The 22,535-nt window shown below is 39.6% G+C and overlaps 2 protein-coding genes across 3 annotated transcripts; one reads left to right on the top strand and one right to left on the bottom strand.

Moving 5' to 3' along the window:
- Positions 1-502: 502 nt before the first annotated feature.
- On the top strand, positions 503-12,632 carry LOC129168864 (bromodomain-containing protein 8-like). Of its 2 annotated transcripts, none has more exons than XM_054754616.1 (21): positions 503-987; positions 1,089-1,136; positions 1,456-1,552; positions 3,505-3,574; positions 3,670-3,719; positions 3,813-3,935; positions 4,259-4,339; positions 4,429-4,493; positions 4,566-4,708; positions 4,817-4,999; positions 6,066-6,156; positions 6,306-6,440; positions 6,862-7,022; positions 7,129-7,567; positions 7,763-7,797; positions 7,876-8,156; positions 8,300-8,392; positions 10,260-10,328; positions 10,578-10,860; positions 11,145-11,189; positions 11,382-12,632. In XM_054754616.1, exons 2-21 carry the CDS (start codon positions 1,118-1,120, stop codon positions 11,439-11,441), a joined length of 2,523 nt encoding a protein of 840 aa, XP_054610591.1. In that variant the 5' UTR covers positions 503-987; positions 1,089-1,117; the 3' UTR covers positions 11,442-12,632. The 2 variants fall into 2 exon arrangements, with proteins under 2 accessions (XP_054610591.1, XP_054610590.1); XM_054754615.1 differs by having other exon boundaries at positions 1,086-1,136; positions 11,382-12,631.
- dnajc18 (DnaJ (Hsp40) homolog, subfamily C, member 18) lies at positions 12,218-21,863 on the bottom strand. Its single transcript, XM_054754619.1, has 8 exons — positions 21,400-21,863; positions 20,731-20,899; positions 20,477-20,622; positions 17,760-17,966; positions 17,578-17,690; positions 14,865-14,974; positions 14,618-14,790; positions 12,218-13,432 (listed from the first exon to the last, which is right to left on the bottom strand). The coding sequence occupies exons 1-8, from the start codon at positions 21,524-21,526 to the stop codon at positions 13,305-13,307; spliced, it is 1,173 nt and encodes a 390-aa protein (XP_054610594.1). The 5' UTR covers positions 21,527-21,863; the 3' UTR covers positions 12,218-13,304.
- Between the last annotated feature and the right edge of the window lie 672 nt (positions 21,864-22,535).

Here is a 22,535-nt window from a genome sequence, read left to right as displayed (position 1 = left end):
TCAAAATCAGTCATTCAATTATTTGCCTTTCATTTGTTGATTATGATTATACAGTAATCAGAATAAACCACATGACAAAGATTTTTGGCGAACACAAAAAACTTTAAAAAAACAATATCATTAATAACAATTATTATAGTACATTTATTATTATAAAAATACAAAACTAAATACAAGACAATGTAAGAATATGAACAAACGTGTCCCTTTTTATTACATATAATTGTTTGAGCAAAATAAAGTCAGTAGTGCAAAATAACCAAACAAAAGCAAAACTACTGGCTCTCATTCAAATCCTTTGGCTTTTCGCCCACAAAGCCCTCCTGTGTCCAATAACTTCTTCCCTGAGTTTGTAAACAACCAACAGGGTAACAATATGAACAACACACCAAAAACAGATATTTCTGAAAATAAACAGAGAAGAACACGGAAAACGATCTACCTCATCACGCTAATGTCGATCCAATACTGATACTCCCGATGGTATCGATATTTGTATCGATCCGCCCACCTCTATTATTTCGGTAGAGCATTTCCATTCACTGGTTATGTAAGTCAGCATTTAGTTACTTAGTCACAGCTGTTATGCGAGTATAATAACTGTCACCTGGATGTTTATCGCTGTCACGCTAATAAATGAAGTAGATTGATAGGGTGGTAAAAGTGAGCTCGAGAGCTAGCATAGCAGCAGACACCGTCATTGAGTGCCGTACGGTGGGCGTGCACAGCATGTAGCTAGCTAGTTAGAAATGATAAACGACCACGGTGACTAGTACTAGTGTATTTCTCTGCTGCTTGTGACTCTTTGCACTAACGTGGACGGCGTCGGCGTTTAAAAGAAAAACCCCTAAACCTCTACGAAGCAAAGCAAATGCAGCAATTTTGAGGGAGCGAGTTGATATTTAAGTTAGCTCAAAGGCACAATACGATGGGGCGAGCGAGCTAACGCCGAAGAGATAAACATCGGCGGTGTTGGCATTTTAAAAGGTAAACTCCACGGATGTGTTTTTAATATACAGTAGATTAAATGCACGCGTCACCGCTGGGTACTAAGAGCTCCTGTTAACTGGCGGCTTTCCATCCAGCAGGATGTGCGGCGTGTCGGGATGACAGGAAGATGGCAAACGGCGTTGGAAGTGAGTAATGTCGGTGCACTGACATGATGATGTGATGTTGCTGTGTGCTAACGGCCAAGTTGCACCGCTGCACAACACTGCAAGTCTCCCAGGCTGACACCTCTCTCTTTTTTTATACACCCGGCTGTAACTCCAGCCGGTCACTCCCCGTGTATGTGTGTGCAGCTCTCAGCACTCGTATGAGTTGAAAGACTGCAGGTTGATTTAGCATGCAAGAAAGATTATGAATGCAAGGCCCAAATGGCACCACTTTTAAATGAATATTCATGCTTGTTTTTATGCTGTGACAACTTCCTCTTTCCCTCCCCCTCATTTGCAGAACACAAGCTGCTTGTCATTGGACCAACAGAACCATGGTCAGTGAGGGAGAAGCTGTGTTTGGCCACATCTGTGATGAAGAGCGGAGACCAGAACTGGTACTCTTTATTTTATGTTCCATCACCATACTCTCCACAATGTAGCCTACTGCATGCTGGGATGTAGGAATTATAAATATATATATATATATATATATATATATATATATATATATATATATATATATATATATACTGTACAGTAGAATAACGCTTACAATAAAGCTTCGTAAAATTACAAGAAAAATGTTAGCAGGATAAGAGAATAATATTGTGAGAAAAAACATATTAGCATAATTGTGTTTTTTTAATATTTGAAATATTACAAGAATAAAGTTGTATGTATTTGAGAAAAAAGTGTGATATTATGATGATAGGTATAATTTTAATAAATTATTTAATATAAGGGGTAGGAGAAAAAAACTTCTGGTGTCATGAGGAAAAAAAAGTCATAATATTATGAGAAAAACTAATATGAGGTAATATTAATAAAAGTAATGTGAACATTAAAAAGTCATTTTCCGAGTAAAAAGTTGAATAAAAACATAAAAATTGTACGACAGTAGTCCCTCATTTAGCACGGTTAATTGGTTACAGACCTGACCGTGATTAGTGAATTAGGATTCCTTATTTCTAAATGGAATATTTTCAGAGTTAGCATAGAAAACCTGTTTACGACCTTCTAAATATGTTTTTAACATTATTAGAGCCCTTTAGACATGAACTAAAACCCCTACAATCACCTTTACACTCTTACCCAATATAGTAGAGCAAATAAGCCTCTTGCTGCTGTGTGTTGCTATAAATGTGCTCCCTAGCGCAGTGGAGTGGCGGGCGGACAGGAAGTGACATCAAGGGTTAAGAGTTGAGTTTTAGAGTGGGTAGGGTTACGGCTGCAACAGTAGCCCATGGTTTTATTAAGGATTATTGTGTGTGTTGTGAGATAATTCAAACCTGCAATAAAAGCCTGTTGTTCTGATGATCAAGTCTGGTGTGTGTGTGTGTCTCACCGAACATTACAGTAACATTAGTGACATCTAGTGACCAGTGTAGAATACTATGTAAACGTCTTTGAATTCTTCTGAATGCCTTATATTTGAATTTTTCTTTTTCTTTCTGTTCTTCATTATGCATATTGTTTGACTAATACTAGGTCACATTTAACCACAATTTGTGATAACCGTGATAGAGTAAAGCAGCGAAATTCGAACCGTGAAATGGCGAGGGACGACTGTACTTGTTAATATTGTTAAAAGTCATGAGAAAAAAGGTAACATTTTGTCAGGAGAACAGTCAGAATGTTAGAATAATGCAGTAAATTTGTAATTACTAAGAAAAAATTGTAATCTCATAAGATTCATTGTGTTATAATTATTGTGTAATTGTAATTTTAATGAGTGAATGTCAAAATTCCCACACAAGGCTAAAATCAACAGTCAAAGACAGGCAGCCAAGGTCTTGATCCAGCGAACTGCCATATGTACTGTATTCCTCATAACCTAATTTAGCATTGTGGCACACGATAACGAAAATGATACATGTTGAGTATGCATATCCAGTAGTGTGACATTGTTTGCCCCCTTCCTGATTTTTTTTTTATGCATTTTTGTCACATTTGAATGTTTCAGATCATCAAACAAATTAAAATATCAGTTAATGACAACATAACTGAACACAAAATGCTGTTTTTAAATGAAACTTATTATTAGGGGGGGGGAATCAGCCCACCCAGTTATTAGGTTTAGGGGGCAATCACTTTTTCACACAGAGACATGTAGGTTTGGAGTTCATTTAAAAACTGCATTTTGTGTCCAGTTGTGTTGTCATAGACTAATATTTATATTAGTTTGATGATCTGAAACTTCTAAGTGTGACAAACGTGCAAATAAAAAAAAAAAGAAAGAAATCAGGAAGGGGGCAAACATTTGTTAACACCACTGTAAGTCAAAATGTAATTTATTTTCAATTGAACGCATATGAACTCTTAACTTTGGCCATGTTTAACTTTGCAGGGTCTCTGTCAGCCGAGCCATCAAACCATTTGCAGAACTCGGGCGACCACCTGACTGGTTCTCTCAAAAGGCAAAGACTAAAATCTCTTCCAATACAGAAAACAAATCTATCATTTTTTGCACCATTTTCATGTGTTATAATTGACTAAACTCACCTGTTCACAGCATTGTGCCTCCAAATACTCTGAGCTATTGGAAAACACTGAAGCCCCAAAGTGAGTGAACTTAAACCATGCAAAGGCTTAAGATGTTTGACACCTGCATTGGGCCTATTTCCCTACACAACAAGGTTTGCATGTCATTTGCAGGAGGAAGCGAGGCGAAAGGGGGGAGGTGGTGGAGACGGTCGGGGACGTGATCGTGCGCAAGCTGACAGCTGAGAGGATTGATGAATTAAAAAAGTTGATTAAGCAAACCCAAGAGGAGCACAGGTATACTGTGTGTGTATATATATATACTGTATATATACTGTATATATATATACTGCTACTACACAGATTAACAATCAATTTCACATACTGTTGTGCAAATGGAATAGACAACAGATGGACAGAAAGACACCGGCAATAAATAAAAATAATAAATACAATAATAAATTTGTGTGATTTTGTTGTCAGCACATTCAACTATGTAAAGAACAAAATATTTATTAAAAATATTTCTTTCATTCAGCTCTAAATTCTAGCATTGTTAAAACAACAGTGGTGCCTAAGACAGAATTGCAATGCATTTGTAACCTGTTTCCAACCTGCAGGATGCTGAAGAGAGAGTCAGAACTCATTCAAACTGGTCATCTGGACTCCAAACTGGAAGAGTTATGGAAGGAAATTCAGCAGTAAGATACAGCAAATTCTTCACATCACAACATTAGGTACACCTGCATGATCACATATTTGTATATATTGAAACATATTTGTGTATCAGGAAACAGAAGCTTGAAGACGAAGAAGCAGAGTTGAAAAGGAAATGCACAGATGCTGCCTTTCAGGGTATCGCCTTTACTTCAAATTATATCTACGGTATCTATTTATCTTTATCTAAGAAAGAAATGTTTCTTTCAGCCAGACAGGTAGCAAAGAACACGCCTCGACGTGTGGCAGGTGCCACAATGCATTCACCCTCTGGTTGTAACTCACCGAGTGTGGAGTTTTCATCAGGTGATCCTCTCCCATGCTTGACTCCGGATTTTTCCTCCACAAAAGATGTAAGTCCATGTTGACACTTTAGGATCATCATTTTAAAGCACCACGGGATTTGTATGGCTTCATCCTACCTGACATTTATTCTCTCCTCTCTCACTCTCTGTCTTTAGGCCTCAGGATCCTCCAGGTTGATGTCATTTGCAGACTCTTCTGGCTCTGGTAACGAGAACCCCGCCCTTGTGGATGACCCCACCCAAAAGAAGCTCTTGACCCAGAGAGGCACTCCGCCTCCATCTCCATTGCTCTCTGAGCTACTGAAGAAAGGCAACATCTTGGCTACAACGTCTAGACTGGTAGGCTAAGAAAAGAAAATGTTAAAATGTATTTTACAGTGGTACTTTGGTTTTCGTATGCTCCTTTTTTTTGCGTAAAATGATTGCCAAAAATATGTTTCAGTTTTCGTACGCTGTCTCTGTTATCATACAGCCAAACTGTGTGCCTAACAAACTCGTCCTTTTGCTGGGTATCATTCCACGGAATCGAGTGCCCAGACAAAGCATCCCTGCCTTGCTGACATTGTAAAGAATGTACAGTATAGTGATTATTTTAGACTTAGGAGACTAAAGACAGATTCTGGCCGTGGAACCATCTTCATTATGTGTCTCAGGGTGGTTTCTTTGTTCATAGAATGCAAACAGAACAATGAACAAGTACGTACGTATCTGCCTCCTTTCCCTCTCCTTTCAAACACTGTGCACTGCATATTTCTGAGTGTTGAGACACTGCAAAAGAAGCCACTATGTGGCCAAAAAAGTTGCCAGTGCCATAACTTCGATAAAGAACGTGAGAAACACTATTCAAAGAAATAATTCATATTGTAGGAAAGTATAAAGGTAGCATCTGTGAGAATAGGATTGTAATGTAAATGTTCCTAGTTTAACACAGGTTGTAGAGAAAACGGGAGACATTTTACATATGGTGAGCCGAGCCAGTGTGTTTGATGATTGTACCTGCTGCTGAAGTTTGCAATAAAGTTTAAGTGAGCAAGTATACAGATGTAACAGGCCACCCTTTAAAGTTAAATTTGTAACACACAACAATGAAACAGCGTCCACGTGGCTCTTCCATTCCCTCCACTCATCAGCGGTTTGACTAGAGTCTTCAGAGTTGACTAGAAGAGTCTTCAATGAAGGTCAAAGTATTACGCATTGCTTTCTGTATGTAAAACCAATTATGTGTTTTTGGGTGTCTAGAACAGATTACTGTAATTGGATTTCCATGATTTCGTATGGGAAAAATTGACTGTTTTCGTACATTTCGGTTTTCGTCTGACCTTTTGGAATGGATTAATGACAAAAACAGAGGTTTGTCTGTATTTACATTTTTGTCACCACTTATGAACAAAAAATATGTTTACAGACTGGAGAGCGTGACATGTCCACTGGTACTATGGCAGCAGCACATGACTTACAGCTGGCTCTGCCCTGTCAACCCTTCTCTCCGGCATCAGGTACAAATACACTCACTGGGCACTTGTTTGGGTAGACCAGTCAATGCTTTCATATTGATTCTGTGATTCTTCTATGATTCTGTGTATAGAAATCCAACACAAGTTTAAGTTATCTTCCACTATTGTGTTAAATGTCACCTCCATGGCAGGTGCTCCCATGCTGTCTCGTCTCCTGGAGGCGGGTCCCACACAGTTCTCGGCCCAGTTAGGCTTCATGGTCAACACTGATTCTACCTCTGTCACCACTCCAGCTCCTGTGAAGACTGTAGCCTCAGCATGTTCAGGTCTCACCCGGATTCAGAACAATCCTTATTCTCATCTTTAGTGACACTTTATTTTTCCTTTTCAGACCCTCTTTTCCTTTAAAACTGGCAAATGTATTATTTCAATGATATAATACTCATCTCTGTGTGGAGTTTGCATGTGTGCGTGGGTTTTCTCCGGGGCTCCGGTTTCGTCCCACATTCCAAAAACATGCATGTTAGGTTAACTGGCGACTCGAAATTGTCCATAGTGTGAATGGTTGTTTGTCTGTATGTGCCCTGCGATTGACTGGCGACCAGTCCAGGGTGTACTCCGCCTCTCGCCCAAAGTCAGCTGGCATACGCTCAAGCATACCTGTGACCCTAGTGAGGATAAGCGGCATAGAAAATAGAAAACGGATGGATGGATGGATATAGTACTGATGGTGTCAATCATGTGCAGATGTGGATGTGATGGTGCCATCTGCGTCCCATGGGTGCCAGCTGCCTACTACAGGTGTGAAACTATCAGAGCTGAGCGAGGAGGATGTGACAGTTTCCTACATGGGAGATGAACTTGACCTGAAGACGGTGGGGGACATCATTGCCATCATTGAAGACAAGGTGCTAAAAGATGACAACCAGTGTACAAACTGTACATTTTCACAATGTTGAGGTAATTAACGGTTGAATGTAAGATTGCAAGAGTGACTTGTTCCCTCTTCTCCAGGCTGCAGACGCTTTAGATGCAGCTGCAGTGGAGGCTGCTCTCTTCCTGTGTGAAGAGAACGGCCACACGCTGCCTGGCGCCTGGCAGACGGAGTCCTTCCACACCCAAGAGGCTCACTGTTCGGAGCCCACGGGGGTCCCAGCATCCTCATCTCTCTGTAGCCTGACAGAGAAGGCTGAAGACTTGGACATGGAGGGTGAAACTTCAGCTTCTGTGTACAGGAGTCAGGATAACTGTGAAGCGGAAACCCCAATAGGACTGAGCGGCCTTCCGCCCACCTCCTCATCTTCATGCAATTCCAGGGTTTCGGCACGCAGCCACAGTGGAGCACCTGCACAGCTCAAGGCTGTGAGAGACACAAGAGAGATGGTGCACCATAAAAGCCACATTTCTTTGGAAGAGAAGTGGGCTCTGCAAAGGCCTGATAACCCCTGTGAAGGTATGCACATGCATGCATGAACACTGGGTGTGTTCAACTGCCTTGTACCATGCTATGACACTGATTTAACATTACGACACTCATTTGTCAACATCCAACTGCATATTGGAATGCATGATCAAGTCAAATCAGACAAGCGTTTGTATTTGATCTCATTAAGTGCAGGTGTACTTAATGGTGTATTGTTTTTTGCAGAATCAGTGTGTCCAGTGACAGAAAGGCATGAGAAGGTATGGGGCACCACATCAAACATCCACTGTCTTTTTATGGTGGTAGCCATGTTTGATACTCATCCGCTGTCTTTGCAGGACATGAATAAGGAGAGTGGAATAGGCGTTGCCAGCAAACAAAAAGCCTCAGGGACTAATGTGGATAATGAGGTTAATGGGCCAGAAGATGAAGAAGATGAAGATGAGGAGGAAGAAGAAGATGGAGACGGGGTGGAGGAGTTCTCGTCAGAAGGTGATGGCGAGCTGGAGCGTGCAGCCAGTGAGAGCGAGGACGCGTGCAGCCTCCACACTGCTTCATCATCGCTGCAGCTCCACACCACGGCAGACTCCATCCCCAGCAGCCCTGCCTCATCACAGTTGTGAGTGCAAGCAAACACATGCACGCACGCACGCACGCACACACAGTTGTAACTTGTTCTTTTTCATTACCAGCTCGTCACATGAGTGCACCATGTCTGTTAGATGATGTTTCCATTCTGACATAACTGTATTGTGTTTGCAGCTCTTTGTGCAGTGAGGACCTGGAGGCTCTACAGGCTCACAAGATCTGGAAAAAGGCCATTATGTTGGTTTGGCGAGCAGCAGCCAATCACAGGTCAGAAAACTAAAGCCTTCATTGATGATGTGGCTGCTTGATATCATAAAGTTATGTTTTGCAGTGGCTAACTTGTTACACTTGCGTTACACAAAAATGTTACAAAATGAGAGAGATGCTTGAGGCTCACCTGTGGCGCCATTCCACTTTACCTTAGGCTTTTGTCAATAAACTTAAGACTAAGCATTTTTTGTAAATTTTTGTGTGTGTATATACAGTATATATATATACAGCATATATATATATATACACACAGTATGTATATGTATTTATTAGGGGTGTAACAATACGTGTATCGAACCGTTCAATACACATTCGTACCGAACAGTGACCCCTGTATCAAACAATATGCAGTTTCACATTTTTTTAATTATTTTTTAAAATTTATTTATGTATGTATGTCTGTGTATATATATGTATATATATATATATATATATATATATATATATATATATATATATATATATATATATATATATATATATATGTATATGTGTATATATATATATATATATATATATATATGTATATGTATATGTGCGTGCAACTGAGTAATTCTTCCTGAGGTTTGATATTATTGTAGACTAGAAGTATTGAAGGAAGACACCTTGCTCCCTCCTCGCATAACCAGTGCTTTATGTCTGCATGACAGCTTGAATTTAAGATTGGGTTTACCTTAGTTTTTTACCTGTTTCCTTTGTGCTGTTATTTTGGTTTTCTGTTTCCTGTTTTGTTTGGTGCGATGCGCAGCTGCTTTGTAGTTGCTGGAAAGCGCGTGCAACGGTACCTGTTTCTCACGGCACTGACTCAGCGCTACTATTAAGGTGTTGCCGCATTACATGCAAAAAGCAAAACATGACACTTTAGTCATTGCAAATTCAATATTTAAACAATCCAGAGGCCAAACTTGGAAATAATTCCAGACCGCGAACATAGTGAGCTTGTTGCTCTGTGGAGCAAGGTGAAGTTTGACGGTCTCACTTGCGCACTGATATCATTATTGGCAGAACAACTGATACAGATATGATCCGATATATCATCTTTATGCCAATATCGCAGATAATATTGGTCAGCCGATATTATCAGACATTCCTATATAATATACAATGTGGTTACCTTCTTTTTACACTTGTATGTCTGTTAAGAATGTTGAAATGTTATTGAAAACTTTGCCTGCAGTTAGGTTATTTTTTTATTTGATTTATTTATTTTTTACCGTGGACCGGATTATACAGACTATTTCCATTAATTTCTATGGGAATTTATTTTTCAAAATAGAATCAAAATCAGTGGTTGGCCAGTATCCTATAACACAGGGGTCACCAACGTTTTTCCTTGTGAGAGCTACTTTTACAAAATGAAAATGGCCAAGAGCTACTCATTTTTATAACATTTATTTTCAGAGCTTATTTTAAATCCAAACAAAGCGAATATGCTTGTTTTACCAGAACATTAAAAAAATGCTGGTGTCCACAACTCACATTTTGTATTTCAGAATGCATTTCTTTCTACTGTTCTTTCATTATTAACTGAAAACCTGAATGAAAAGCAGGCTTGCGGGCACCTCATGTGGTCGTGGGGGGCTACCTGGTGCCCGCGGGCACCACGTTGGTGACCCCTGCTATAACACATTATGGTTGAACTTAGATAGTATAAACTGAATTTGAAGGAACAGCAGGTTGCGCAAATTTTATGTTATGAAAATATCCAAACAAGACTGTCTCCTTCTTTGATTAAGTCACTCAGTAATTTTTTTAAAATGTGAAAATGTGTCTGAAAGTAAATTTAACAGCTTTTTTTTTTTTTTAACCTCCAGCAAGTGATTCATGCTTAACATTTCTTTCACCTGTTTCATCCTACATGTAGGTATGCAAATGTCTTCCTGCAGCCGGTGACAGAAGAAATTGCACCAGGATATCATAGTATTGTGCACAGGTAAGTGCAGCTTCTGCTACAGCTGTTCTTGGGTTTATGGTTTGGAACAGTCATCCCTCATCTGGCTTGTGTTTCATCTGTGTTGTGTAGACGGGATGGTAATAGCGACATCAGCAATGTAATATAACTGATGTAGCTCATAAAATAGATAATAAAAAAGAAAAACAAACCATTGCATAACATACTGACCTGTACTGCTTGGTGTTGGTAAAATGTGTTGCTCAGCTCACAAGTTCTTTTGTTGCACAGGCCCATGGACCTGGCCACCATCAAGAAGAACATCGAGAGTGGCTCCATGAGAACCACAGCCGAGTTCCAACGGGACATCATGCTGATGTTTCAGAATGCTGTCATGTACAACAGCCTGGATCACGACGTGTACCACATGGCCGTGGAGATGCAGCGAGATGTCCTGGAGCAGATTCAGCAGTTTTTGGCCACCCAGCTCATCATGGAGACCTCAGAGTCCGGTATCAGCGCCAAGAACCTAAGGGGTCGTGAGGGTCTGCGACGACAGGACTCCACTGACAAGGTAGAACACTAGAATTTTGACAGAAGCCATTAGAATGTGATATTGTTCTGCAAAGTGTGTATGTTTATTTACTGCGCGCATGAGCAGCAAACTGTTAGCATTGTCCTCATAAATTATTAGAATTGTTTTTTTTTTAATCAGCAGTGTTACAAGGGATTGTAAATATTTAAAATGGCCTCATAGTAGCATATGCAAAGCTTTCAATGTTGTACTTCTACCAGTTTTTGTACTCTTTGTAACATTATCATTAAGTCCCAGCACTGATGTACATTTGCTTTTCATAGGATGCATTCTCCATGTCCTCCCCTGCTTTTCTGCTGTCTCTCTTTGTAAGTACCCACCTCTAAACCTGTAAAACACATATGAAAATAGATATGGAAAAAAAAATTGTAAACCTGTTCAGTTAAAATAGAAATGAGTCATGTCTTGTCAATAAGATGTTTAACAATTAAGTAATTATGCAGTGTGGATTTGCAGGTCATCAAACATCTCAACAGTCTTTTCTCCGTTTGTTTCTGTAGGATGGAGGCACCAGAGGGCGCCGGTGTGCCATTGAAGCTGACCTCAAAATGAAGAAGTGAGCAAAAACAGATTGAATAATTTGATACAGTCCTCAAGTGAAAAGTGTTCATACTTCCAAAAAACGAACTGTAAAGATTCCCCCTCTGCGTCATATGTGCAGCATAATCCTCAATGTGCTCTCCATATTCCAATGAGCAGCAGCAGCACTGTGATGTGGGGAAGCTCCTATCTTGCAGAAATGGATTACACGTAATCCCAGATTACAAAAGGGGATTCCAAAAGAGTAGGTCAAAAGCTTGCGATGGCTGCTCATCACTCACAGCCTTCTCATGGGCAAATACATCAGGTTGTAGAAATTAACATAAAAAAGTGTCTCCAAGCCTCAAAATCAACTAATCCTAAACCAGGCAAAGCCACATGTAGAGTGGTGGTCTGTGATAAATGCACTACTGTCATGACAATGATGTGTGAAACCAGGCGCCAAAGAGTTTGATGTGCTTAACCTTTTGGTAGTCTGAGTTAAAAAAAAAAAAAATGTTGCTAAGAATGGAAGAACAAATATTTTTCTTTCTTAATTTTAACAATCTTAAAATAATTTTAAATGATGTATATTTTGTGGTTGTTTTAAGCCCACCTAACTGTGTTTTAAGTGGAACAGTATTGTGGATACCTTCTCACTCTGTTAACTGTGGTTTGTGGCTGTGACAATAATGGAAGCTATACTTTTCAACAATAAACTCATATTTGGCTTGTATTCTCATGCTTAAGGCTTGTCTTTAAGCGCTATAATATCAAACTATTACCAACTAAAGATTTTTAATTTAGACAAGTTACATACAGTACTGACCCTTTCTGGTGGACACATAATTGACTCATTCATTCAAATGACCTATAAAGGAACACAAACCAAACAACCCACTTGACTTTTTTCCATTTTCTGACAAATCACTATATCTGACTTGTGGGAGTAAATCTGTGTGATGTTTCATTGATTTAAAATCTCTTGGTAAAACAGGTAAGAAAAACACTCCTGACTAAGGCGCATGCGACAGGAACAAAACGTTAAATCATGTCATGTTAAATGATAATAAAAGTGCTTGAGATGAAGTTTGAGAACAACTAAAGGTAGCAGTATTAATCCACTGTAACATAAATCCCACATAGCTAATTCAGTTGTTTCGGTTCAGAAACGTACAATCCTTACACACCACTTCAGCCTGAGTTGACAGCCAAAGTCTCATCTGTAGCTTTTAAACATCCAATACAGAAGCAGCAATGGACACTCTCCATTGTGACATATGCATGTGATCAAGCACAGTGTAAATATCACAGTCCTTCCTATTTTCTGATGAATATATAATAATAATAAAAAAAGGTGCTCCATCACTTCACAGTACAGAAGCTCTGTGATTTGTCCAAAGAATAGTTATTAAAGTCACTGTAGTGATTAATTGAATATTCAGATGTCTGGCAAGGATACTAAACAGTCAAGAAAATAAATACGTACACAAATAAAATGTGTGTGGACACAAACATAGCTTAATACAATGACCTCGTACAGAGACCATATACATATACATATATACGTGTGTGTGTGTGTGTATATATATATATATATATATATATATATATATATACACACACACATATATGTATATGTATGTATATATAAATAAATATAAAGTTGAACAGGATCAGAGCCTTAGTAAAACACTGACAGTGCTGTGGCCACCAAAGCAGCTGACATGCAACTTTGATATCCTACCATCCCGGAGGAGAGAAGGCACATTGTTATCAACTCTGCTGCACCTGATTCATTCCAATGTGGCTCGAGTAGAGAAATGACCTCAAAATAATAAATATCAGAATAATGTACCGGAGTGTGACTGCACACAGAAAGTGTCCTCTTCAGCAGACCATCCTCACTTGCTGCCTCTCTGACGTCCCACCAGTCTGTGCAGCTTTTCACAGTTGTCCAGCCGCATCGACTCAGCCTTCTGCTTTAGACGCTCGTCTCGGTACAGCTGCCCGAGGTTGGCTAAGTCTGACTCTGAACAGGAGAGGAACAGACAGTAGAGTCTCACATCAAGCAAATATTAATTCAGAAATTATCAACTGCTTATCCTGTTCACGGTCACGGGTGAGCCTATCCCAGCTGACTTGGAGCGATACGCGGGGTACACCCTGGACTGGTCACCAGTCAATCGCAGGGCACATATACACAAACAACCATTCACACTCACATTCATACCTATGGACAATTTAGAGTCTCCAATTAACCTAACTCGGTGGAATACCCAGAGGAAACAGAACATGCAACCTCCACACAGATGGGTGCCATTTCAGACTCAGGGTTCCTATGGATTTCAATTTTCCATACTTTTTCCAGACTTTCGCCAGACTCAGTAAATAGATGTGTATCATTAGAGCTGCAACAATTAATCAATTATCTAATCAACTATTTTGATATTTGATTTTGTTTATTTAAAAACGTAAATCTCCTTTGATCTCAGCCTCACAAATGTGAAAATTTTTAATTTCCTTAGTCATCCATGAAAGTTGATCTACTATTTTTGTATCAGATTATGGCTGTCCTGCCTAGTCAGACTCGTGTTTGTCCCACCTAGTCATTGAGCATGAAGTGATGAAGCCTGCTGGGACGAGCGGTGAAACGTTTTTTAAGACAACCTGAACAGTCAAGTTGTGATAGATTCAATGCCCTGAGAATACAATGACCTGGATTAATCGCAACAGAAATCTTCAGATTAATTAACTAAGAAAATAATCGTTAGTTGCAGCCCTAGTATCATGTAAACAAATTATGGGATTACTTATTTCCTTTCATTATTCGCAATATGTATGTCGGTGTATAATTTCCAGGAGATTATAGCTGGGCAATGTAGGTCATACAAAGGGATGGAGGTGGATAAGAGCAGAAGGCTGGCCATTCAATTTGTCAATCTTCCCACGTTTCCTGAGATGCCTCTAGCCTAGCAAGTGCCCTAGCAAGTGCCTTAGAAAAACAGATCAATCCATTTCTTTTCTTTTTTTTAGGTATTCATAATTTAATCTTTTAGAAAACAGAACAGTGGTAATAGTCTTGAAAACATCAATATTTTTCCATACTTGAGTTTCCATTTGCAATACTTTTCCAGACCTGGAAATGTCCTAAATCTGTGCTCAAGCAAATATTTTAATGAAAAACATCAGATAACATTGTTTATGTTTTGCTTACTCTGCTGCTTCTCTTTCCAGCAGCTGCTCTGCAAATGTTCAATGTAGTCACTCTCTATCGTCTTCTCCAGCTCGTCCAGAGCAGCGCCACGGTACTCCTTCTCAAAACTTTTATCCACATAGTATGGGATGCCCATGTGTTGCGTTTCCCGGGAGACCACCAGCCCCATGGACCTGCAAACATGCACCTTGCATGCAATCAATGTTGATTGAGATGATAGCTCACAATGTCTTCCCTACAAACTCACGGCTTGTAGAAGAGGCTGTAGGGCGGGTTGGTGGCCATCATCTGAGTGAACACTGAGATGAGGATCAGCACAAGGACAGGGAGCAGCTGCAGCAGAGCCGTGAAGGTGTTCTGTATGCAGATCACATCCATGCACAGTACAACACAGTGAGTTGACGCGCACTTACTGTACAGCTCAGCTCAGCGTTTTCTCGCCAAACAGTCAACACATGCAATCAGCTGCAAACATGTTAAATACCATTTCCCCAAATAGTGCCCATGGCTGTTGATTTACTCAACCAGGTATACTGTGCAGTGATAACTATTACTATATTGATGCTACTAAAAGATGGTATTTGTTCCCTAGAAAAAAGTGTAGGGTCCTCAGATTTATACATGCAAACTAAACAAGTTCCTCAGAAGTCAGAGTTTTTCTTTCTGTCACTCACACACACCAGTGATCTGCAAGATGCACCTGAAACACCACAGAAACATGCTCAGAAAAAAAAAGGGGGTTGGCTAAGTGAGGAGGAGTTACAATGCTAGTTTTGAGATAATGATGAAAATGAAGCAGTCACCTAACAATCAAGAAGATACAAAATCTATCCTTTTTCATCGCAATCTATCAGTTTTTATTCATTTGATACTTAAAACATAAGGAAAAGCATATGTTTGTTTTTCAAAATATTTTTCTAAAAATGGGCCTGTCTTATATTTGGGTGAATACGATAAAACGTTTGCTAATAAACATACCCTAATTTCCGGTGCATAAGCCTCTAATTTTTTCTTAAACCTTTAACCCACACACACTCAAAAAGTATACCTAAGAAATATACAAGACAAGTACCAATATGAGTTTAAGATAATAAAAAATATATATATTTTATCTTCATCCCCATAATGCATTTCGTCCAAGCAGATCAGTTCATTGGCCAATGGCTGCCTTGAGCTCATGAGCTCCCTCTGGTGGCCCGGCAGCCAGCTTTAGGGTTTTCCACACAGGAGCATGTAGGTTTGGATTTAATTTTTTTTTCTCTGCATTTTGTGTTCAGTTGTGTTGTCACTAACATTTAAATTTGTTTGATGAGCTGAAACATTTAAGTGTGACAAACATGCAGAAAAATAAAATCAGGAAGGAGGCAAACACTTTTTCACACTACTGTATTTCCTAATGTCAGAAATCTTTCATTCGTCTCAAAAACACAAATTATCCAGTGACCTAAAGAATCTTTTGTAGTGGCCATCAAGTTATTCAGGAGTATGGAGACCCCTGCTGACCTATTCGTGCCATGACTAATGTATTTTGTCCCCCCACTGGTTTGACCAAAATGTTTCATCTGTGCTGTTGCTGTGAGTTTCCTGAAGAAGATAACACTGTGCTTTTACAATTTTTAAAAACAAAAATGTTGCTTTTCTTTTTATAGTCTCTGAGACCCCTAGCATTGAGTGATACAGCAGAGAGGTTGAAAAAAGACACGAAAAGACAGACTAAAATAAAATAGAAATAAAGGAAAAGGTATGTGGGTTTTATGTTAGTTGGTTGTAACCTAAATGCTTTGTGCCTCTGGCTTACTTAACAATACATTTGAACCAACATTAGCACTGAATATTTTCTAGGTATTAGAAAACATCTTCCTTGTACTAAATACGGCAAATATAAAAACACAAAAAAAATTCTGTCTTCAGATAACAAAACTACCTGTAAAAGGCGGTAGGAACTTAGGTGCAAACATCAAAAGTAAACGCTAGCTGCCGGGACACCAGAGGTAGCTCAGTATGGCAGACATTGGCCAGTGAACTGCTCTGTTCGGATGAAATGCATTATGGGGATGAAGTTAAAATATATATATATATATATATATATATATATTTTTTTTTAACTTGTATTGGTACTTGTATATTTCTTAGGTATACCTTTGAGTGTTAAGTTGCTGTGTGATGATTTTAGCCTTCTATCTTAGATGAAACCGTGAGTCAGACTGTTATATTGAGTAATAAATAAAAATAAAGAGCTGCCTGGTCCTCACGGACTTGTGCGCACCACAATGTCTTTTTATGATGTGGACATATGCAGCTTATAGTCCAGTGCGGCTTACATATGTGCAAATCTGTTTTTCTCTCAAAATGTAATGGGTGCTGCTTAAACATTGGTGCATCTTATACACCGGAAAGTACTAATATCATTGCTACTACGTTACACTCTTCTGCACTCTGTGTGTATGCTACCGGCCCCGCCTCCACCCACCGAGACAAAGAGACAATATGACTGACAAAAGAGTTCACTCCATTCATACTGTTCTAAGGAACAAACATGCCAAGGTTATTATGGTCCAGGCCTAGTGCCCACGAGAAATTGTTTTGAGAAATCTTGCCACATTTTAATCTGATCTTGTGATACGAGCGCTTGTGAGACCCCAATACCCAGTGACTATTGGAGGGATGTCGTCTTTAAGAGTGGAGGCCTTTATTTGAGGAAGGTGGTTGGTGTACACACTAACCGGGTACTTCATCAGGTAACCTGCACATTCTAATGAGCTTGTCACACTTCATTGCACACTATTGTATGAATATGAACACCATCATCACTTAATTTGATCCGGTTCAGTTGTATATCGCTGCAAAGTGTCTCATTAGATTGTGCAAGTGCACTTTAATATAAAGTCTGGTGAGTATACTTTCTCAGCAACATCACGACAAATGTGTGGCAGCAAAAAGGAGGTGCATGAGTTACTGACTTGACTCTGGTTATCCTCCACCACCTCTTCGCGTCTCTCATAAGCGCGTCGTCGACGAGGCTGGTAGAACTGAGAGTAGGAGGCTCCCTGGTTGGTATAGACATGAATGTTTCCTGAGGGAGACAAAGACACACTTGCAGAGAAGTAGACAAGAATGGTTATACTGTTGCTTTGACACTCACCTGTGGGGAAGCGTCCCCCAAAGAAAATGTTGAAGAGCTCCTCAGGGGAAATATCAGCCTCAAAGTCTCTGTGGAAGCTTCGGTAGTGTCCGTGGCGATGGTGGGTGGTGTGTTGTGATGTGCTCTCCGCTGCCGATTGATCTCCATACTGATCATACTGCTGCCTCTTCTCTGGATTGCTCAGCACTGCGTAAGCGTTGCCTATTGCTGCAGGAGGAGAGAGTAGTGTTGATACTGATGGACACACATTATACTCGTGAGTGCGATAGAGATTCCATAGGATTCACCTTCTATGACACATTGTGCTGGGGAAGGATTCATTCCTATTTTGGCTACATAATGGTAATTATATTGTTACTTTTTTTTTTGCCCTTTTGGTTTTGCGGCAATGTGACAATCAAGAAAGTCAACAACTTTATTTGACACGTTTGACAACAGTATTATCTTGTCAATGTGTTGCTAAACAACTTAGAAAGTGTAAATCAGAGGTCAGTGGAGACCAACACCAGACTTCTACATGCATCTGTGAAATTATTGCATGTACACATTTTAGAATGTTAGCAACTAAAGAAAAGTGAAGTTTCATCATTTATTCTGCATCCACGGCAACCATAGCTAGTAAAATGTGACATAGAACATGACATTCTAAGTTTTGACAGATATTAACAGTATTCCCTTCAAGGGATAGTTTGGATTTTTTGACATGAAGTTGTATGACATCCCCATCAGCAGTGTAGTGCATCACAGTGACTTTTCCCCCCACCTCATCCCCTGAGCCGAGTTCTGGTCGGTTTTCGTTGCGGAGGAAAGTAGTTCCAGCTAGTTGCTGGGGTCTGTTAAGTTGAGCGTTTTGCTTCTCAAAACAGGATGCGTTCAAGAGAGTATAACATTTGCATCACAAAACCGTTGCCCACAAAAAAAGTCAGACCTCTCAATTGCTCTGCGTTATTTTCTTTCCGTTCGTATCAGTACACGCTGCCGCTTGTCCACTGTTGTGTGTGTGTTCCACAATGTTTATATGCACGGATGCAGACCGCTGCGATGCCAACTCTCTCGCATCCCAGTGGTCTTCAACCAAGTAGGTTTGGGTTTTTTTTCTACCTCAATAATAAAAAGTTGCAATTAAAAACTGCATTTAGTGTACAGTTGTGTTGTCACTGACTCACATTTAAATTTGTTTGACGATCTCAAACATTTAAATGCGACAAACATGAAAAAACATTAGAAAGCAGGAAGGGGGCAAACGCTTTTTCACACCACTGTATATGATTCAAGGGCAAAATTGGTAGTCGAATCAGACTCCCCCGAATCGAATCGTCAAGTTGTCAACTATTCTAAGACACCCGTAATAAATACTATAACTTGTACTGCATATCTAAGTATTTGTCTTATTTTGCAAAGTGCTTATTTGTGATATGCATCCAGCGGCATCACAGTAAAAGAAGTATCATGTGCTCACTCAGGACACAAGATGTCACCTGACATTAATTTGAGGGAAGAGCTGCTGCCTATATCGTGTCGGTTGATATTGGTATATCAGATATCAGTCAAAAAGCCAATGTTGACAGTCTATCTGAAAGTCTGAAATCGGGTCCACATTTTAAAAAATGGACCTAAGGTTTGACTAGCTATGTGCGACCCACATGGAATAGGCCTGCGATTCTTTTTTGGTTCCCAACTCCCAACAATGAGAGTGTAGGCTACCATTTGAGTAAACTGTCTAAAGATGTTAACTCATTCAATACCAAAGGCGTATTTATACGTTTTTATAAACCCAAACGCCCAATCGCAACAGCGCATTCATACGTCTTTTACATTTTTTTGCGCAAGAGGCAAAAAGAGGTGATAACGTAATTCTCCGCTAATGCATTTTACTTCAGAGCAATTTTAAACCATAAAATCGGCCACATGGTGGCAGAAGTGCAGAACGGAAGATTCACACGACAGGAAGGAGGAAGCGAGAGAGCGTGGAGGAGTGTAGCGTTCAGAAGGTTGCGCATTGTAGGGACATTTTAACGCATGCACGCACACGCACACGCACACGCACACACACACACAGATCAGTTCCAGATGTGAAAATTGTAAGTAGGTCATGGTGTTATAGTCGTAGATAAATTGTGTTTATGTTGGTAGAGTTGTTTAGATATGTCAGCTGTCACAAAAGCAAAAAATATTTGTGGCAGAGTGAAAGTTATGCTTGAAATGTATCTTTTTACAAAAAGCTGGTTTTCTCCCTTTTCTAGTTGGGAACTGATATTTTCCCAAAACTTACCTCTGTTCTACCGCTGATTATTAAAGAAGGGAAAAAGGTAGAAACAAACTTTTTTTTCTGATGAAAGACAGCAGTCTAATCTTTCCTATGGTAGGTTCCATGTTTATTATAGCCATAGAACACAATATTCTGTGTGCCTTGAAAAATCAGTCAAAATTGTCTAAAATGACCGGTACTGAAGTTTCCTTTTGAAAAATGACTGGGATTGAGAGTTAAAAATGGCATCCGTGATATATTGCTGTAAAACAAGCATTCTGAATACGCAGTAAAAGCTATTCAAATCAGATAAGTATATTTTTACATTGACCCTTTATCAAAGCTTTTTTTGGTTGTTTTGTTATGTTATTACACGACAAAACAGGAGGTTGCACACAAACCAACACCAACAAAAGGCATAACCTCCTTTTACATTATATCTTCTAATGTGTTCAATTCAACGCCCTACCTTTGAATGCATCTGTGGCTCCTGGTGCAAAGTTCTTGTCGGGGTGAAACTTCAGGGCTAACTTTCTGTATGCCTTCTTCAGATCCTCATCGCTGGCATTCTTGGGAACACCAAGGATCTCGTAAAAGTCCTTGCAATTCTTAATCCTGTGGTGAAAATGGTGGATGTTCAAATCCAACATTAGAGCACATCTCCCCTTTCTAACACGCTAATGTTTTATGTTCCATTTAATCTCACGAGGACAAGTGAAGGACCTGAGAACACCCTGCCGCTGCTCTTCTGTGTAGCTCTTCTTGTCATCGCCACTCACGTGACTTTTCTCAGCGTTTCCGCAGTCCTCGTCTCTCCAGCCTTTTGGTGGGGGCACGTGGTTCGCTTCTGGAGCAGCGTTGCTTCCATTTTTAACAATGGCATCAATAAGCACTACAGATATAGGGAAAACTTGCATGATGATGCTATAACTACACATATACATCTCTATTTATGACGCTGGTGGTTGAGTCCCCTGGGGGTGGTCACATTTAGAGGGACGCACCAACAGGGACATAAACAGTACAACTCCAAATCTAAAATTTGAGAAGTGAAGATGCCCGAATAACCCAGTTGCCTTGATTCAACTTTTCCGGATTACCATGACCTGGATGACAGACCGGTGTTTCTCATATTATGGTAATTTTACGAATCTACATGAGCATAGAAAAATATTACATACTATGAGTTAGATTCATGCACAATGCAATGGAAACTGCACAGAAGCGGTCCCGCACAGACGCAAGGATGATTCATATTTCAGCTCTTCTCCAAATGGAATTAGCAGTCCCAGCTAAACATTCACATTGTTGAATATAAAGTATTAGGCTGACATACAATTAGAAGGCGAACATCAACCTTAGTTTGGCAGACTGTGCGACTGCTAATGTTACCTCTGGCCCGGGTGCTGGGGTAGATATTCTGGGCTTCGTAGAGCAGCTGCAGCGCTCGGTCCTTCCGTCCTGACCGTAACAACAGCTTCGCCTTTTCTATCAACCGGTCGGCTTCGTCTTTGTCCATTATAGAAAATATTCAGATCTTACGTGTCTGGCTGTAAACGTCCCAGTAGTGGTGTAGCAACCCGAGCCGCTAGCTTCGCTGACTGACAGCTACGTAACGTTAGCTAGGTGGCTGGCTGGCTAGCTTGTGAGCTTCAAGCTAGCACTGACTTGACGTGAACCCAGCAACAGCGGTTCTTTTCAGTCAATTTACATTTTTTGTTTGAGTAACGACAGGAATAAAATAATGTTGCGCACTGTGAATGATACTTGAAAAGCCAAACTGTTCTGACAGCTCCCACCTGCCAACTAGCTTGAACTGACAGGGGGTGTAAGGCAAGACCTTCGCGACGTCACTTCCTCTGCTGGAAAAAACGGAAATACAGTAACGTTATTTAAAAGTGAATCTTTAAAATAAAAAAATCTGCAAGAATAAAAACAAAATAAAGAAAGCTAATGAAGTTTTCATGGTATTACTAGAACATCATAGTACAGTAGTCCGGAGCATCTTACAGTTACAATGGAATTCATTCATTCATTCATTCCAGAAGATCCGACTCTAACTGAAACATATGTTAACCGAATCAATTTTTCCAATAAGAAATAATATAAATTCAATTAATCGGTTCCAGAAGGCCAAAAATGTTAACACAAAACACATTTTTCTAGTTTTGCAATTGTAGCATTACATGCAGAACACAATTCAAAATGCATATAAAAACATATAAATACATAATTAAAGGGATAAATGAACATTTATGGATACTTTTACCATCATTGAAGACGCGATTCTTGACGTGGCTGAAAACAGGAAGGTGGTGGTGGTTGATCTTACTGTTACATGAAGGTAAAAAAGTAACCTTAAATATGAATTTATCTCCTTCGTTCCCGAACTTATATGCATTTAGAATAGTTTTATGCATGTAAAACTGTAATTGTAAAACTATAAAAACGTGTTTTGTGTTTACATATTTGATGGCAGATGTGCGACGGCTGTAACATACTGTTTCTACTTATGTAGATAAATCAAT

This window comes from Dunckerocampus dactyliophorus, chromosome 16, assembly GCF_027744805.1.
Source record: "Dunckerocampus dactyliophorus isolate RoL2022-P2 chromosome 16, RoL_Ddac_1.1, whole genome shotgun sequence".
Classification (NCBI taxonomy): domain Eukaryota; kingdom Metazoa; phylum Chordata; class Actinopteri; order Syngnathiformes; family Syngnathidae; genus Dunckerocampus; species Dunckerocampus dactyliophorus.
Note: the sequence above shows the minus strand (reverse complement) of the source record. Positions and strands in the feature narration are given on the sequence as shown.

Bases quoted from the DNA above. Each gene is read 5' to 3' on its own strand.
- dnajc18 (XM_054754619.1), bottom strand. From the start codon at position 21,526: ATGGACAAAGACGAAGCCGACCGGTTGATAGAAAAGGCGAAGCTGTTG. The intron at 17,691-17,759 runs GTGAGTGTCAAA...TGTCTCCCTCAG, and splicing joins TGGGGGACGCTTCCCCACAG to GAAACATTCATGTCTATACC. The intron at 14,791-14,864 runs GTGAGTTTGTAG...GCATGTTTGCAG, and splicing joins TACAGCCTCTTCTACAAGCC to GTCCATGGGGCTGGTGGTCT.
- LOC129168864 (XM_054754616.1), top strand. The intron at 3,575-3,669 runs GCAAAGACTAAA...ACCTGTTCACAG, and splicing joins CTGACTGGTTCTCTCAAAAG to CATTGTGCCTCCAAATACTC. The intron at 7,023-7,128 runs GTGCTAAAAGAT...CCTCTTCTCCAG, and splicing joins TTGCCATCATTGAAGACAAG to GCTGCAGACGCTTTAGATGC.